General features: G+C 40.5%; 1 protein-coding gene across 1 annotated transcript in view; it reads right to left on the bottom strand.

Annotated features, from left to right (window-relative positions):
• Positions 1 to 7,214, bottom strand: part of nr5a2 (nuclear receptor subfamily 5 group A member 2) — a 67,200-nt gene extending 59,986 nt beyond the window's left edge. Inside the window, exons 1-2 of the mRNA XM_022745364.1 lie at positions 6,594 to 7,214; positions 3,223 to 3,341 (exon numbers count right to left, since the gene is read on the bottom strand). Coding sequence (XP_022601085.1) covers positions 3,223 to 3,341; positions 6,594 to 6,675 — 201 coding nt within the window. The 5' untranslated portion in view covers positions 6,676 to 7,214. The remainder of the gene's footprint in view (positions 1 to 3,222; positions 3,342 to 6,593) is intronic.
• Positions 7,215 to 20,138: the final 12,924 nt, after the last annotated feature.

The following is a 20,138-nucleotide window of genomic DNA, read 5'->3' as shown; positions in this document are numbered from 1 at the left end:
TCTACATACCTAATTTACTCACACTGCATTATAAACCAGTTTATAAAGGGAATAAAATCTAATTTGGGTCCTGTCAAAATTACTTTACTATTCTCAATATTCTCTATTCACGTAAAGGCTAAAATTTATGGGGAAAGCATCTTTTCAACTCTCTACTAAATTATTGAAAAATATGAGCACAGGAGTCCAAAAAATCCAATAAATTATATCCATAATTCACAGTTCCGGGATTACAGATATTCATACCTGCAATGTGGAATTAATTATTGGCAGCAGCAGTGGAAATCAAACGTAGGGAAGATTGTATTAACATATTCTAGATCCATAACCTAGGAGGAGAATCCTTAAACCTGGTCTTTAAAAAAAATAAAAAAAATAAAAAAAGAACGTGCTGCTGTCAATATCTCACCAAACACAAATTTAATTGACAATCTGCATTGCCTGATTCGTCCCAAAAAAAAAAATGCTCTCGGTTTTGGATTATTGACCTCTCAGTGCTAAAAAAAAAATCCATGCTTCAGAGAGAACTTTCTTTCCAATTTTCCACTTAGCACACAGCGTGTGCTATAAATATCTGAACCAAACAGGATTCAACCATGCTTTAAAAACTACACAATATCACTTCTGGAGATTAAGCGGATCTCACTGAAATGCTCTCATCTGACCTGCAGTTCAAACCAAGAGAAGGGCACTCATCAAGGCTCATTTTCATGTGTAAAGGGATGGCTGCAAGCAACTTCTTCCTGTTTCTGTTGCCATTACAAATAACACAGATCATTAGCCCCCCCAAAAAAGATCTACTAATTAACATAAAATCTGAAATCATGCTGTGAGGTAGCTATAAGACATTCATACAAATAATGTCTTAATTTATCACGTAGCAGGGTATTCCTGACCTTGGAATTCCATCCTAAAAGACTGCAGTCTGCCCAAAACCAGCCACCAGGAAACAGATTTTACAACATGTCAAAAACCTGACCTGCAAGTCCAACAAAGAAGCAGGAAAAATATAATTCACATAATCACTTTATCTCCTCTGATCCCTGTCTCCTGTACGTGCTTTATTTGCTCAAATATATGCGCCAACTTTGAAATAAAATTTAAAAAATTAAATATATATATATATATATATATATATATTCTTTTGACCTCAACTGGCTTTGCTCATATTTATTTTCCTTTTACTTCTGCAGATCATAAATATATCTTTTGATATGTGCACTGCAGCTCTGACACTTAACCTTCCTACTAGTTGCTTGTAATATCAGTATTTTAGGATTCAAGTCTCCCAGTCTGTATGAATAAAGGGGATGTGTGTGTGTGTGTGTGTGTGTGTGTGTGTGTGTGTGTGTGTGTGTGTGTGTGTGTGTGTGTTTGTGTGTCTCTGTATGTGTTCGCGGAGGTGGCAGGATTATGAGGGGGTTAAAGAAAAGAATATTTACTTGTGTGATTCACTCTTTCTCTCATGTGTGTGTGTGTGTGTGTGTGTGTGAGTGTCTCGGCACAAAAGCTGGCAACCAAAGCTTAAAAAAGTCTCATCCTGATGACAAATGTGTCCTATTCAAAACTGCATTTTTGGGGTGGAAGGGCAGAGGTCGAAGGTAGTTGCAAATAAAGGATGATTCCATCTAAAAGCTCACAATGAAATTGTGACTAATGACATTCCACAAAGTCAGAAGATGTGAAGCTTACGCTGGTAGCGCATAACAAAATCTGAAACTAGACTTATTTTCATTTTAATAGAAAACTAAGAATAAAATGTAATTGCTGCTTTTTCCAGTTTTGTGCAGCTGTGTCCAGGGAGGAACCTTCACTACAGTGGAGATGGATTGCACTGCCTGTCTGATAGCGGATATTTAATGCCAATATGAGCCTGTAACATGTCAACGAACTGATATATCACTTCAGCCCTGATGATCATACGTTTACTGAACGGACTGCCTGCATCTTAGAGATAATCAATGACAAGCTTCAGGTAATTATCAGCATTATTAATGTTTCAACACCGACGTACAGCGCAGTGTAACAGACCTCTTCATCTACATCCTGCAAGTGTTTCAGCTTAACTGGGAAATGTGTTTGTGGATTGTTTCTGCAGCAGAGATGCCACTGACGACTCCCTTCAAGCAAGTGCTGAGCATCTCAAGGTCATAATATGGGATAAAATCTATAACATCTGCTTTGAATAATGACCACATAGGCAAGAAATGTGCGCCGCCGCATCAATACTGTGAGCTGCAATTTTACACTGAATAGTGTTAACACAGAGACATTTGTCTTAGCTTAATTTTGTGCTGACAGCTTTACTGGACTAAGAAAAAACTTGGGCAATGCCTATTAGCTTGGTGTTGAGGAGAACAGTGGAAATGGGCAGAAAGGAACAAATAGGTTGTTGATAGAGCTCAAATTAAGAGCAGCAACAGTTTGCTTAACAGTAGCCTCATTATTAACCTGCGTATGGAAACATTTTGCAACCAGACAGTGTTGCCGTGCTCTTAATGAACTTGTGATGAGAGTTTTAGACAGTAGGACATAGCCTTGTACAAACAGGTTCATTATGACTGTGTACTTTGCTTCCTGGGTTAAGTCCTCCACCTCCACCTCCTGTGTTTGGTGGTTGCAAAAATCACACAACCCCCATCGAACCCCTGTTTCATTTCCAAGCCTTTCACCGCTTTACAAAATCCTCTGATACTCACAGAAAAAGTTTTGTCTAAATGATCTTCATGCAAAACTGTAACTGCTAAAAAAAAAAGAAAGAAGCATCCCCACGGATGAACAGAGAGGTTATACTGAGATAATGCGGCCATATAAATATAAAGTGTTACCATGTATGGAGTGTATTTTAATTTGTACAATGCAAATAGGGCTGCACATACAATATTCAAGGAAAATAATTACACTTAAGTATATAACAATCCAGCTTCACTGCAAACACACCTGCAGGTGATTATAATGCAGTCAACCCACTGTCAAGCCACACAACCTAATACTGACTGCAGGAACTCTATAATAATAATACCATTAATAATTAGGCAACTCTGACTGTGACCTCGCTGCTAAAGACAATTTTAGACATTGGGAATATTTTATGTATCAAAGCAGATAAGATAAGGTCACCATACCCACACAGCGCCACAGACACACTTTCTGTCACTACGGAAATATTGTTGTAGCAAGAGTGCGGTGCTTTTTCCTTTTTGGGGGAAAGAGGGCACTAACCTTGCAGCTCTCGCAGGTCAGGAGTCCGTAGTGATACCCAGAAACTTTGTCTCCGCACACGGGGCACATCTCGTCCAGGTCTTCGTCATAAGAGTAGTCCATCATTTTTAACTGGGGGGCTGCGGAGGAGACACGGACACACACAGAGAGAAGTCTGTTGCTGTGCTGAGCAATCTCTTTTCCAAAAGCCCACTTTCATCCATCAAGGTGAACCACGGGGAACCACGCGACGCAACTGAATTAGAGTCTTTTTTTTTTCTTTTTTTCTTGTAGTTCTGTTGGACTTTTAGATGTTTGATATGAGGAGGGGAAGATGACGAATAATCGATTTTGAAATGACTTGAGAGGACGCAACTATTTCTTTCTCCTTGTTACCTCCTTCTCTTCTTCTACATTCGTTGCAGACAGGAGCCAAAAAAATAAATAATAAAAAAAAGCTCATGAAAGCGAGCCTCATAAATATGCATGCATCTAAGTCGTGAAATCGCTGGGGGAAATGGAGAGATATTAGAGTTAAGGATTGGAGGAGAAAATGTTACCGCCCACAGACAAATGAAGACACACAGAAAAGCCCTTATCTCTGCAGGCGAGGAGAAAAACATCCAAAACCAACTTGAACCAACATCATTTTTGCCCCTCGAAGAATCACCCGCAATGCTGTGTGGGGCGACAGCTTTGGTTTATTTCATGCTTTATATAGTGGTGCGAAACATTTAACGTGACGTTCTGCGTGCGCCGGGAAAAAATAGGTCCATTTTACACGTCGTCAGTTTAATGTGACATGATAATTTCTTATTCAAAATGAAGAGTAAACACAGAATAGGTAGATTAAAAAAAAAAAAAATCATTATTGCAATTTAAAATCGACGCAGAAAGTCCATCATATCTGAACATTTTTCCACATTATTCTCTTATTAAGATTTAACACAGAGCATAGTACAAGATAGGAATATTATTGCGGTGTATTTGTTGTACCCCCCCACCCCCACCCCCCTTTGCTTTGTGTATTAGAAATAGTTGCATTGATAAGACTGTGTGTGACAGCGCTAAGCAAACAGCCACACTGACATTTACAGCAGTTACAAAAGCATTTATGGTTCTAATCATAAAAAGCAGCCAGGATCAAACAGGAAAGCCTCAGTGGATGTGGCTGTAAAAGTGGAAATATTTTGTCAACGAGACGCCTTCCAAGGCCTTCACACATATTACTGCTCTGCTTCAAAAACCCACTCATCTGCGCACTCAGACCTTTTAATTAGACATGATTTCTGGTTTGTTAACGCGTTGCCCTGCTGGGATCCGCGCTGCATATTTCCAGCTGAAGCAACAAGTTCCACCGAGCTGCCGTTTTCTTTCCCACATGCAGAAGCAACAAAGCAAACTCCATTGCCCAACTTTCTCCTGCTCTAAAGTGCAAAAAAATGAGAGGATTTGTACAGGGCCTTTTCTCATGACGCGCGGCAGCTGCAGATTTGGACACATTTTAAAGGAGAAAATAAACGTTATCGGGACAGTGGCTGCAGTTATGCAGTGGGTGAGGCCGTGGTAAATAGAAAATAAATTAGTACCTCCAGTTGGAAATTTTCCTAACGCCGCAACTAAAGAACATTTCCAGAAAAACGTTTTAGCCCTATATATTTTTCCCTTTAAATTTCACAATCTTTATGCTGCTATAGTTATGACTGTGGGTTCACAGTTTAAGGAATTATAACAGCATAAGAAGCTGGTTTATGTCTATAGGCTACTCCAAAAGATACACATAATTTTTTTTAATGTAAAGATGTGGTTAATCCAGCATCCATGCCTCCACAGACAGTCAAGAGGTGTGCGCAGATGTCATGGCTTTAAGAAGATGCAGAAACACACCGGGCAGCACTCGGTCTCTCACCTGCTGCCACTTGCTCATGCAGTTTCCACACAGCTACAGCATGTGTCAAAAAAAAGACTCCAAAGAGAAGTCCCCCCCCCCCTTTCATTCCGAGCTACCTTGTTTTTAACCCGTGTACAAGCAGATAACGGGCTCTCAAACAGCCACTCCTCGTCTTGTGAGTGTGTGTTATCAGCGTCTCATAAACCGAGACCGGGCTAATTGATTGTCCGTTTATATGGCTATGGATTGACCTGAGAGGAGTTAGCTGGGGGAACGTGAGTTTATCTCGATAGAGGACTCATTCCCTCTTTAATTTTTTTTTTTATCTGCTTCATGGTCTTTGTAGAAACAGATCAAGAAAAAAATTAATTTATACCAGAGGGAATTATAATAAATGTGAACCAATCTGTAAACCTAAAACTGGCCCGAGCAATCTCTCCTCAATCAAAGCTGCACGTTTTTGAATTCTTAAACCTCATTTCGCACATTTAAAGATCTAAAGCAAATTCTGCCCCGGTGCTTGACATTATTAATGAAATGTTAAAAAAAGAAATTAAAAAAATTAAAAAAGTCAACAAAGATACTGAAATAAAAAAAAACATCCACGAGCACAGCATCGTCAAATAAATATTTGTTGCCCCTTTTAAATTTAGTTCAACCTGATTTTTGTAATTTACTTCAATTTTTAGGCCAAAAACTGACAAACTGCAACACAGAAATTTCTTAAGAACGTAACAAAAAAATATTAGTTTGGATTTATTTGTCATACAATTGCTATAATTTTACAGTGTCAATAAAGTGATTTTTTAGGCTTATTAGACTAAAGTTAGCTGGCGCGAGGTCAAATATTTTTGTAGGGGGCAAATCACTAAATCAAACCTCCACATTTCTGCTCTGCGGACCTTTTGATAAATAGGCAACACGTTGTCTTAAATGCTCTTTATATAAAGACAAAATCCCGACCTGTTTCTGCGTATTAGTGGCACTGCTGAGACGAAGTCAAGTGGTTCGTCATAAAACCATACAAGTGACAAAGTTAAATAACCTACTCTCCTCTGCTCTGCCTCACTTGCACCAGGCGCCCGCACACTTCCAGTATGAGTGACAGCTGAGTATAACCATCGTTTGATCATGGGCCAAACATTAACATTTACATAGCAGAGTAAAGACTAGGAAAAAAAAATAACAAAAACCTTTTTTGAAACCACACTAAACACATTTCATAAAATAGCGATCTCTGTAAAATAATGACCCACGTGATACACGTCTAATAATGTAATTTAACACGTTCATCTTACAACAATAGCCTGTGTTGACAGTCGTCAGTAATTGAGCTGCATTTTCTGCAAAGATCTAGCTGGTTATGAGCGTGTTTAGAAGTTTTAGTGACATTGAGGAACGCGCCGAGGGCTTCCAGTCTGATAACGCTCTGTAAAGACACTGTAGCGAAAGCTTACGGATCTTGTGGTGTGAAGAGATTCAGAGGAATGACAGGTCTTACCTTGCATGTTCCTTGGCATGTGCCCCTGTTCTCCATACGATCGAGAGAGTCCCAGGGATTCAGTCTCGACTTTGGGCAGCATGTCAGCGCTGCCGGCCTGAGCTGGAGACTCCGCACCGCTCGGCGGGACACCTGGACGTGAGAGGCACACGCTCCCAAACACACCTCAGCGTGAGCCAAATGTCTTTTCAGCTGTCTATTTTCTACTTTCTGTGTCTGTCTGTCTGTCTGTCTTCCAATTATCGGACCATGCTCTGAATACGAAGCCTGATTCCTACGAGTCAGACTGTCTCCAACCGGCCGGGCTGCATTGCCGCTCGGCGTGTGTGTCTGCTCTGATTCAACTTCACTAATTTAATTTCTCAAAATTGCATTTGCGCAAGAAAAAGCCGTAATAATAAGCAGAGCACAGGCGAGGGATTCCTTCGTTACTTGTTAAGGAGCAGTTGCGCGCAGAGTTAGGGAATCAGTCTCTTACTCAAACGACAAAACTGCACAGCGTCCGGAGTAAAAGACGATGGTAAGTTTCCCTTTGGCTTTTCCAAAAGTCTTTTTAGCGCGTCACCCATTAAAGCGGGACTGTCAGTGTAACTTTCAGCCTTTAGCAGTCGAGTACGCGCCGCCGGGGCCGCCCTCTCCTGTGCGTAAAGTCGGATTCGGTGTGTCGGTCGGACTGTCTGGAGATGTGGAGACCTCTCCTCCTCCTCCTCGCGGCTTTGTTTACTCCGCTTTCTCCAATCCGGGGCGCATGCGGTCGTCTGACATCATCTTTCACCGACCCAATCAGGCGAGGAGACCGGGAAACATCGCCTCAAACCCTCCAGTTCCATATCTCCAAAATCTCAGCTGTTTAATCCCCGTTAATGATGGACTTTAAAAGCGGAGGGAGAACAAGGAAATCAAGCGAGGTGATGCAATTGTGCGTGAGAGCAGACTCCCCACGATCACACTCGCACACTTGCGCGCCGGTACGCACGCTTTTACAATGTAAAAGTTTTTTGATAAAACTATTCATCTTTATATATCTGTTGCATATATTTTATTGTGTTAATTTATTAACCCCTTTAATCAATTTTAGCATCATGTTATGTTCCCCTGTGGTCATAACACAACTCAATTAGACTTCAATGATCTCCTGATATATAAAATGTCATAAAATATAATCAAATAAAACTTAACAGCATTTCTTTCTTTCTTTCTTTCTTTCTCTTTCTTTCTTTCTTTCTTTCTTTCCTTCTTTCTTTCTTTCTTTCTTTCTAATGTAGGTGAAGGACATAATAAATTCTGCATTGCATCCATATATATTTGAAAAACGTATAATAATCTGTGTAGCATTAGTAGGCCAGTTTTTTGGGGTTGATTGTTCAATTTTGTGGAAAATGTGAGAAGCGCCGGCCTCGGGCTTAAAATGGCCTTTATTTGCGGATTAAATCACCCCCCTCACGCAATAAATTATACCTTTGCTTCTGAATTATTATCAGTAATTGGCTGAGCAGGGATCAATTAGTGATCTGACGTCAGACTCGGGCTATTTAGCCAATTCCAAATTACATACACAAAGACAAAAAATAATTATGCGGCTACGTCCCTGTAATGCCCCCCACCCCCCACCCCCACCCCCCTTCCCTCCCTCCACCCGCTCCAACATACACAGGCACAGATAGGCAGATGTTTTAAACACAGTGTGTTCTTATCATCGGTCTGAGTCACTGAGGACGAGCAGGGGGGAGACACGGAAAAGACACGGGGCAGACCGCCAGACACACCTGAGGGGTCGCAGAGGGCGCGCTACACACACGCACACACACACACACACACACACACACACACACACACACACACACACACACACACACACACACACACACACACACACACANACACACACACACACACACACACACACACACATACACAAACACACGCCTCCCCACTCTCACTGCCAACACACACACACACACACACGAGCATACAGAAAAACACTACGATCACATAAAATAACATATTTAGAGAATCAAGAATTTAATATCATCTGTGAGACAATGGTATTAGTGTGGCACTATAGGAAGTAAAATAGAACACCAAGCATGTAAAATGTACTCATCATAAAATGAGTTTTCCTCTTCATTTTGTAATAAATTCCCAGCATTACCCTCTAAACCTTTGTTGAAAAGCAGGAAGACTGAAATCTGATTATTCAAAACCAAGTACAATAAAAGTGTAAAAGCAAATGCTTTGTCTAAACCTGTCGTGTTCATCCTTTCATTTCTACAGTGTCAGCCAAAATGCAGTTCATTACAGATATGTGACCCCTAACACAATGTGGAGCTTTGGTAATCCAGTAAAGTTATATGATATTATCATTGGGAGATTGGGAGTATTTTATAGGCTAAGTTACATGTTTTTGAAATGTCTCTTTTCAAATATCCTCATATGGATTTCAGTCATTTCAATAAAACGTGTTTTTCTAAAAGTTTGATTAAGACAACACATGGCTATTACTTGAATCCACCAGAAATTAATGTTAACATGTGCTTTGTGCTACAAATACAGCATCATCACCTGCAGCTGGTTTACGTCAGGTTTCCATACGAGTCAATACACAGTCAGTGTGCACACAAACAGGTCCTCTGTAGAGCTGACCTGATCTTGTTGTCACCGTCTTTCTCCCTTTTTTTTTTTTTTAAATACACTCCTCCCCACTCTCACTGCCAACACACACACACACACACACACACACACAGTAAGTTCCCACCACTGTTTCTTTGGCATCTCTCTGAAAATGTCACATTTCACCCCTGTTGACTAATTTCATTCATGTCTCTTGGAACAAAAAGGCCATTTATTTACAATAATGGCAATATATTATAGAAACAAAATAACATAGAATTATATGAAACAAACTAAACTTGCTTTGAACTTTGATTTAGAAAATAATTGAGTTCTTCTCCTGTTTATCTGTAATCACCTGGCCTCCCTTCATACCCATGTATACAGATTCTTTTTTATCATCATCTGGTGACCAGCACATCAACCACAATGTTGACAGAGTGCAGGAGGCTCCACTAACCAGCATTATACTATTAATGCTGGCCTGTGATTGGTTTAAGCAGGTTACTTTCAGGCTTTGGTGGGGGTGGAGTAAGAGAATGACGAGAGAGGACAAGGGGGTGGGGGGTGGGAGAGGTGGTCAGGTTATAAAATGACACAGACACTGATAAGAGCTTCTCTGGCAATATAGCACTGGTGGAATGATTAACCTGTATGGAGACACACACACACACACACAGAAAGAGAGAGACATAGTGTGGTGCTGTGGGGGAAGGTATGGGACACATAGGAAGAAGGAGAGAATAAAAGACACAAAAAGACAAACATCACACGGTTTGTTTATTATTCACAACTAAAATAAAGTTACAGGAACTGAAAAATGAAAATGAACTGAAACACAAAAACAGACAGAGAGAGAGAGAGAGAGCGAGAGAGAGGTAAGTGTACTTTACTGACACTGGGTCTTTACAGTTTGAGGTGGTAAAAGTCACTTTAAAACTGAAGTCAAGCCGACACCACAACTCAAACTTTGGACTAATCCTTAGCCTCAGACACTTCTAATTCTAGATTTATCTGATTGGCACACACACATACGCTCACACACACACACAAACACACACACACACACACACACACACACACACACACACACACACACACAACTACACTTCCAGCAACAACTCTGCTGGCTGTAAAAAAATAATAAGGTCACAATAATTGAGCAATTAAAGCACAAGAATCATTGACTCTCATTTTCAATGAGGAACTTCTGTGCATTATTGTGTGTGTGTGTGTGTGTGTGTGTGTGTGTGTGTGTGTGTGTGTGTATTGTCATGTGGATACTTGGCGACATCTGCAGCATTTCCATGCTGGTCTGTTTGCATGCAAGTCTGAGTCTGTGTGTGTGTGTGTGTGTGTGTGTGTGTGTGTGTGTGTGTGTGTGTGTGTTTGTTTGTGTGTGTGCGTGTGCACATTTGTGTTTATGAATGAGTGTATGTCTGCATGTATGACTTTTGTTCTGATCAAATAACAATAGTCTTGGAATTGTTATACGCACACTAACATCATTAAATGATAATCAACACACTGCCTATTCATAACCAGGAAATCACTCCTCCACCACCACCCCCGCAACACACACACAAACACACACACTTCTCCCTCCTACTTACCTCTGTTTTCTGTATTGAAGATATAATGTACACAGTCAGTTGCTCTAAGAATACTGTAGGACCCTGCGTGCAGAGCAGCAACTCATAAAACTAAACAAAGAAGGTGACAGTGTGACACAAACACAGCATCCCTGATGTAAGAAAAACACAAAAAAAATATGAAAGAAAGCAGCAGACATCCTCCATAATACTTACTATCAATACAGTGAAGTGCAGAAACAAATAAGTTAACATGGAAAACCAAAAGCTGCATCACGGGAAATGATTTTTCGGCCACTGGGGGCTGTGCAACAAGCTGTAAACACAAGGCTGACATATTGTCCCCCCATGAAGTTGTTATGGCGAACATGTTGACATACAATTCCCTATTTACAAATCCAGAAGACTTTGCGCAACATAATCACTTAATTGGAGTCACGTGTCTGTCCAATATTCACTGTCCTGTTAGCTTCGTTTCTCCTCCACTCCACTATTCCCGAGGGAAGTGCCTCTATAATCAGCTTTGTCTGCTGTTTGGTGCTGGGCAGGTTCATACTGTGGGTTTAACAGAGCTTTTCTGTTGAAAACTGGACATGCACTTGATGACAGCTGAAAAGCAAAAAAAAAGCTGTATGACCATACCTGTGTTGTGTGATTGGCTAACGTGACACTAAAAGTGAGTGGTCAATTAGAGGAGACAGTCTTGTTAACATTGCTGATACACAGCTGATACACTGGTTGTTTGTGAGGACAGATGGTCAAAATGCAGGGGATGCGATAGATTTTCAAATTTAGATAATAGTGCAAATTGTTTTTTGATTCCTACATGACACTCTTTTCTGTTAGTCACTCCCTAATCCCTCAGTGTAACTCATATCCCATTGACTTTCTGTTGTGACCCAGGTCAACTGCTGTTACCTGCTGGTCTCCTGGTCTTTAGTTGTGGACAGTCACTGGATCATTTGGAGGAAACTGAGTCTGTCAACTTCAAGTGTTGACATTTGGGCTTAGGAGATAAACCTCACAGGGGATCAAACAGAGACTGGCCCTTTTGACTGAAAAAAGGAGTGTGTGTGTGTGTGTGTGTGTGTGTGTGCGTGCGTGCGTGCGTGCGTGCGTGCGTGCGTTAACGTTTGTGTAAAGAGGTTTCAGTGTTGCAAGTTTGCTGCTGACAACCTTAAGTGGGGGGACACTGATATTGTCCAAGAGGTTTGGTTATCTCTATGTCAAACTGCTGAGAAGACATAAAAGTGAGGTGAGCTGGAGAACACACATGCACGCGCATTTGAATGATTTTACTCCTAGGTGAAATGTAAAAAACATCACATGTATCCAGAATATTTTTAGGTTTGACTGGCATCCATGTGCTCAATTATAAAGTCCCACAGAAACACACACTGTATCAACGCAGATGTGAGAGAATTTTCAGTGTAAACGCTTTAAAGATCCTACTGTACACTTTGAGAAATCATTATCATATACATTCTGAGGCAGAACTTGAAACCACTGATAGTATCAATGAGAAGATTTGCCTCTCCTGGCTTGTGCACATCATTTTAGTAAAAATATGGGATGATTCCTGAAAAACATGCAACGGGAAGAAGATGCACTTTTTTTTACTCCAAAATAGGATAGAGTTTTACTATTTCTTGCACTTGTAGATTGCAGAATGGGCAACATACAGTACATCTTCAATAAAGCCGAGGAGACAGCAAACATCTCCAGAGAGGGGGAGAAGGCATAAGAGGCAACGTGCTCTTTGCTACAGGAAGTGAGAGGTTTTACGGGAAAGTTGTTTAAAAATCATTAATGCTAGCCCTTCAAGACGGGCTACCAATATCTCTGATAGTCTCATTTGTTTAGGCATGATTATTAATTTGATAATAATGGGTTGTTGTTTAAAACATGTATCACGTTACTTTGGTAATGGAGTGAAGCTGTGCAGGCAGCAGATAAAAGGTTAATAAAAAATACTGTTGGCTACTGTGACACACAGCAGGTCAAGGTTTGGTACTTCCAAGTGTCTGATGAATTGTCAATCAAATTGGAGTGAGGGATGGTAAAAGAGATGGCAAAGACAAAGTGGAAAGGGAGGAGAGCATCAGAGGGAGGGATGAAACTGAGGGCTCGGCGGGGAGCCACCCTGTTAATGTTTCTGACAGAGGGGGGAGAGAGGAGAAGATGAAAGAATAAGATCTACATAGAGCTAAATGTCCTGCTAACATCTCTGACAGGATGGGAGAAGGTGGGGGATGGGTTGAAGAGCAGAAGGAGGAGAGAGGAAGCTGCAAGGGGTTAAACGATCATCAATTTGTCAAACATGGAGATAGACTAAAAATCAATTTCATTTCTAAGTCCATTAAATGTGCAGGGGTTTGTCTATAGCTTATACAAACATGTCACAAATAATAAAAAAAAAAGACAAAACTATGGCAAGTGCACATGATATCAAACTGGATTACTCTCATTTTTGGACTTTTGTACCCAGAGACCTGCTGGTTTCATTTTGCCCATTAAATAAGGAAACTAGAAGGGCTCTCAGAGAGTGCAGACCTCTGCCAAGGTCAGTGTCAAACAACATACACCAGACTTCAGAGAAAAAAAAACAACAAATTCCTAGTAAGTGATCCAAATCTGTCCCAAAATTTAATAGGTTCTTCCCTGGCCCACGGCCCATCCCATGAATGAGGAATTAAATCCATGATCTGATGGTCAAGTGCTCACACTAGAATACTCACATAAATTGGGAATGGAACATATGCATACTTTTATCCATCTACAAGTCCCCCACTATTTCAATGTCAAATGATGGTGTATGCCTATTATGTCTCACTGATAACATTTTCACTGTGGGAAAAATAGTTTTCTGCTAACTCTTTGTGGTGCATGTGCATTCCTGACATTGCGTACCATTTGTAAAGTTTGACAGCAGGCTGGTGAAGAGCAGAGGGACAATGCAGGACAGTATACAGGTAGAGAAGGGAAAGAAACAATTAAGGAAAGACATGATAAATATAGAATATGAGAAAGGGTTGAGGGGGGAGTGTGAGAAAACACATACAGTTCAACCCAGTATAAACAGTGTGCCGGAGAATGTCCAGGAATATATGCTGCGGTAACTGTGACTCACACACCCTCACCACTCCTCCACACACACACACACACACACACACACACACACACACACACACACACACACACATACTCCGGCTTGTTCAAGATGATAATTAATCTGCCTGCTTCTTGGTTGCTTTCCAAGCTCTTCTTTAGGAACAGAGGTATAATTGTTATATCTACTGTCAGACTGCAGCGGCTCTGACCCTTCACTTCCCTTCTATTCGTTTCTTTAATGTGGGCCATTTAGAAGTAACTCCTGTTGGACAGACTGTAAATGAATTTGTAAAGGAACATCAGGCCAACGCTAAAAATGTCAATCTGGAAAATGTGGACATGAAAGCATTTCCCTCGTCACAATACAGATACCAGACACTATGGCCCATTTCAGATTATGTCCTGTAAAAGGAATGCATGCTGAGACCTGAGAGCTGTTGTGTCACTCTGTTTAAAGACCATATGTTTTTCTTAATCTGTGTGATGGCACATGTACATACACACACTTATCCTCTAAGTCTTGCATGTCGCTTTTTCTGTGCCTCTCTCTCTCTTTGTAAACACACAAACATGCATACATACTGTACATGCACGTGCACATACACAAGCATGGAGCGACTGCTGGATCCATTAGCAGGTCATGTAACAGTCATTGTTCATTGCTTCCTATAAGCTTCTATTTTAAAGAGCCAGCAGGAGGAACAATAGTACTCGCCAACACTATCAGGTGTTCAGGTCGCAACAGAAACTAAACAAATCATAGGGTAGGGTCTCACTTGAAATACACTATTTATGTTTGTGTGTGTGTGCATGTGTGAGAGAGTCTATGTTTATGTGATCATGCGTGCATGCATTAATAACTTCATACACCTTATCAGCCCCTTGCACCTTCCTATCTGTGGATGTTTGCTTACAGCAGCTAGCGTTAGCATCGTCAGGTGAAATTCCAAGGGTAGCCTGCTCTCAGGTGGAGGTTCCCATACGTGAGTGCGAATACCAAAAACAGCTGCAGCAGGAATGTCAGTTTATGGCATTGTTCTCCTCAGGCAGGCATACAATTCCTAACATACATGTTTTAAGTGTGGCTATTTATCCCAGAGCGGATGTTCGACCCGGGTACAACTGAAAATCATAGGACGTCTGTTGTTGCGACACGTGATGGGTTTATTAACTGACACAGATTGATTTTAGGATGCCCAGTTGAGAATCTGAAAAATGAACTAAATACATGGTGAGAATAGTGTTTTATTTGACTTGTTATTCGTGGACAGTTTTGTGTTTTTGTCAATCCAAAGTCCAAAATCTTTTCTTAATTGAACTTTGCTTGAATTAGCCTGAATTGCCAGCTGAGAAAATATTAGTCTAGGATATAAACTGCTATTGCTGCAGCAACTTACCAGCTGTGCTCATGTGAAAAAGAACAAGGATTCAGCTGTTCCACACTTTTCCTTCTTTTAAACCTTCATGTGTTGACTCTTTAACTGCTCTCCATGAATAATGTTGAGGAGACAGTATCTAAAAGTTGGTCTTTTATCTGCAGTAGTATCCCTGTCTACTTCTGAATATAACCCCATATGTGTTCAACGTACACCATTTATAATCCCATCTTTCTTTATGACTATTGCCTCAGCATCAGGTTTAGGCTTTCAGAAAAAGGACAGAAAACTTGACTGTGCAGTGTGGTAGTAGATGTTTTTATAAGGCTTTACATGTCACCACTGATTTCAGCCCTGGCGTCAGGAAGCCACATTAACCACACACTCCATCCCACTGCAGGTGGGAGTAAAAGAAGTAATATTTGGCGACATAATCTTTGCTCGGTGCATTTTGTTATTCTGAGTCAGACTGTAAATATGATCATGAATATAATTTCCTTTAAAGGTGCATGTATTGGCTGCTGCTTTTTATTTCTATTTTGGCTTAGTTAACACTATTGGAAATTAGGTTAGCTTTTATTCAAATAAAAAAAAGGATGGATAAATGAATGAAATTAGTCAATTGAATGAAGAAGCCAGGACTGAGTTCCAACAACAACTCATGCAGTGATCTGGAGGTGAAAAAATAAATATGGACGGTGGCAGTGGCTCTTCTGTGGCACAGGTGATTTTGCATAAATACACAGCCAATTTTCCACAGGATCATCAAATATAATTAAACCCACCTGGGTTGCGGAAGAGCCCGTGCTGTCATCCGTTTCGAAAATCTACTACACCTTTGAGGACCTGCGGCAGAGATGAAGGTAACAGAACCACCTGCCCTCTGTCTGGATTCTGCTTTATGATTGGACTATCATTGTCCAATCATATTCAGGTGTAAAGACAGGGTCAAAATGCATACTTGTAACCTCAGCATCAAACACAGTCTTTGAGTTTCGCACACAGTTTTCTGCTCTGTGCCTGTTCACAGTTTCTTTGTGTAACCTCACCACTGATGTATTTTGTTCACAGATTTATTCGTACAGTCTCTTTAAAAAACATAAATCTTTTCTAAACATGCACAGACTTATATTTCTCATGCAGATTTATTTCACAGGTTTACAATGGTTAATTTACAACTACAAACTTAGGAATTATTTGCGAACATCACTTTACAAGTTCAAAATCTTTTTGAGGGAATTTTGTCTCTAATTTGAGCCCATACTTTTCACCTCATCTTCGAGTGTGGCCTCTCCTACCAGCTTCCTACCCTGTTGCCCTGCAATGGTGTAGTTCTTTTCAAGTATACAATGGCTATTAGCAGTGGTTGCCAGTGATATTTGAGGGTCTGCTGCTCAAACATGCGACACAAGTTGTTTGTAAAATACCACCCTAAAAACAGTAACAGCACTTTAAAGTGATAATTTTACAGGATCATAAGGCAAAAAGACCCAGAATAACTGTTACAGAATTTTAAAAAATCATTTGCGAAGAGACAGGGACTCACTAAGACAGGTAGAAGCAGCAAGCAGAGGCAAAGTTGGTGCATACTGGGGTAAACTACAACAATTTATCACCCAATACACTGTATATAGAATAGTAATGGAACAAGCAGCGCAGAGTAATGAGAAATAACAGAGGATGTCTGGATAGATTTTTCCCGTCAACCCCATCATTCACTATACAGGATTGGCGATTTGAATACAAGGACAAAATCCTCTCACTGGGGCAGTTTTAGTTGCCAGGTGAGTGTGCGGTCATTTGTGACAGAGGTGCACTTAACACACACACACACACACACACACCTGACTCTATAAAATCTCTTCTCCATTCACATCACTGTTTATTTAGGTGAATCCTGGGTGATTGTGGGGGTTGATGACTGCTTTGCTATTCTGTCTGAGACACCCACCCACCCACACACACACACACACGCACACACACACACACACACACACACACACACCCACACACACACACTGTCAGTAACCCTGGGGTCAGCGTGCGGTTGGCTGTAACAGTCTGGATAGTGAAAAAGTGTGTAAGAGAGGATGGACTGCTCTTACTCTCTCTGCTTGTAACACAAACACATACACACGAACACACCAAACAAATACTAGTGGCTGGTCGACTGGTGTCTGTGGTTGCAGAGCGGTCAGTTGTGACAGACACATCGTATCCCCTCTGGCTGACCCTTGGCTACACACACACACACACACACACACACACACACACACACACACACACACACACACACACACACAACTGTGCCCAATGGACCATTCCCTTCTCCCTTTACCCAACCCCTGTCCCTTTCTAACAAACCTGCCATACCATTCAACACTGCGCTAATGATACAGAACAGCTAACAGGCCATCGAAGAAACACACACCTCCACTTCTGCCAAAATGCATAACATTACGATTTCCACTCCAATCCATTCACATTTACATTTCACGCATTTGGCAGAAAGTCTTAACCTCTGTCTACAATCCTCCAATTCAGTGAGAGCTACTGTTAGTAGGATCAAGTGAGTAATTGTTACCATGTACATTTTTTAAAATTTGTTTTTAGAGCTCATGCTTATTTACTCTCGCAAGATGGGTCAGGCCTTGCTTCAGGTCGAGCCAAACACTCATTTAACTATCAAAAATTGGGACGGTTTGATACAATAATTGAGAGATGAGTGCAACTGAAGCATTTTCGTTAACAACCAAGATAGCTGCTACTAATGTGGCGAGGTCTGTTGAATCTGCTTATACTGTGAAAGTATTAATCAAACTAGACGATAGGCTATATTTTCTCTAAAAGAAGAACAAACAACTGCACTTAGAGCATTTGTACATAAGAAAGATGTGTTTGCCAGATTACTGTCAGAATTTGGTAAAGGTTTAATTTACCAGCTCTGTGCTACGTCACACATTTCGTTGTTCTGAATGGTTGTGGCTCTATTCAATTGCGTCCAGATACATTTTAGTCTGCAACCATTGATAACACCCCTTGGAAATTGAAGATGATGCCAGGCTACATATCAGACATTTAAGGGAAAAAACATGTTGAAAGCCCCCAGTAGTGCTACATGACAATTATTAGCAGTGTACCTTGCATTTTGAGAGTCAGTTTATTTTATTTTTACAAATTTCAAACACACAATAGCTCCATATGAGTTTCTTTCTAGTGCCTCCATTTTGCATATTTCAGCATTCATACAGGGGCAATTTCTCCAGAAATACTATTGTCTGGTTCTCAGTAAGCCAGTTTAATGCCATACTGGTGACTTTTCTTTTTTATGAGAGCACAGTATTGATTTCTGTCATTGCTAACACGAAAAAAGTTCCTAGAGAAAGTGTGTACACAGATAAGTTATAGTAATGAAAATCACAAACTGGTCATTGAATGAATATCTAGAGTTGAAATTTATCCTTTGAACTGATGCGCTCCTACAGGCAAATAACAGCTATAGTGTCCTGACAATCACCACCAAGACAAACCATATGCTGTATACTTCGATGTGAACATTTCTGACCTCAATCCTCCATTGCTGCCCAGTTTGAAGGGCTAACACCTCCAATCAATGTGTTTCTGTTCAATTAGGGCGGCTATTGTGCTGTGTCATTCAGAGAATAGCTAATAAAGCCTAATTGCAGCACAGAGATCCATAAAGTCAGGCAGGTGAAGAGGCCGAGGGAGCCGCTTCATGGGTTTAAAAGAGGGGGTGGGGGTGGACATTGTTCTGCTCCAGTCTCTCTATGTGTATGTTTACTTACCTCTCTGTGAAGGTATCATTTTTGGTGATGTGTGTGTTTCTCTGTGTGTGTTTGCTTACCTCTAAGTGAGAGGCCTAGAGAGGTGAGTGATGTGCAGGTCACTTGGTCATTATGTCAGCTTGTGTGTATCTGTTACTGTGTGTGTTAAGACCTAATGGAGGGTAAATACTGAGATCCTAACCATTAACTGTGCCATAATGTTTAGTCATGGAGACACTAGGAAACATTATCTATGGCCAGTTCCTCTCTTTGACTGGAGGAATTTGGTCTTGAAAATTTATGTACTTTTCTCTGAATCTTTCAAAACTGAACTAAGAGGTCACATGGGAGCGCACAGTGTTTGAGGAAGACAGGGGTTGCTCTTTAATTAAGCATAATCCATCACTGATGGATGGAGTTGTAGGAACTCTGCCAAGTCTACTTTAAAATCGGTTTTCATGGCTTCTAATATCATTTAACTTTATTCTTTAATGTTATGTTTTTAATATTAAAAGTTACACAAATCAGGTGATCCATATATGCACAGAATGAAGATTTTTAAGACAGGCCATATAAACATATCTCTAATTCAGCATACTTTGCAGCATCAGATCCCCAAAATTTCTTAAATCTATCCAATATCACTGCACCAGAGTCTGATACCATCAATGGCCAATCCCCTCTCTTCCTTTTGTTTGAAGCTATCTTCTTGTTGAGCAAAGACTTCACTTACTCAGTCTTTCTTTTCCCTTGCAGCGACTGCTCTCAGCGCCTTTTGAAACAAAACATGACCTATTTGAAAGAAGTGATAACTTTATGTCTTCAAAGGAATTGAAAGTGTAACAATAAAACAAATTGCTGGTATTTCTGAAGCACAGTAAGTAATTTAAATAATCAGCTGGCACAATGATCTCTGGACTGGATCCCGAGAAAATATTGAAATTATGTTACGTGATACTTTTCTAAAATGTATAATTTTCTCCATAGCTCTGCTTTCTGGTCTGGCAGCAGATGATCACTATATTAGAAGAACTCCTTTTGACCTAAAGATCACCAGTTTGATCCCTGTAA

The sequence above is a fragment of the Seriola dumerili genome, unplaced genomic scaffold, assembly GCF_002260705.1.
Source record: "Seriola dumerili isolate Sdu_G_001 unplaced genomic scaffold, Sdu_1.0 BDQW01000002.1, whole genome shotgun sequence".
NCBI lineage: Eukaryota > Metazoa > Chordata > Actinopteri > Carangiformes > Carangidae > Seriola > Seriola dumerili.
This window is presented reverse-complemented; position numbering and strand designations above follow the sequence as displayed.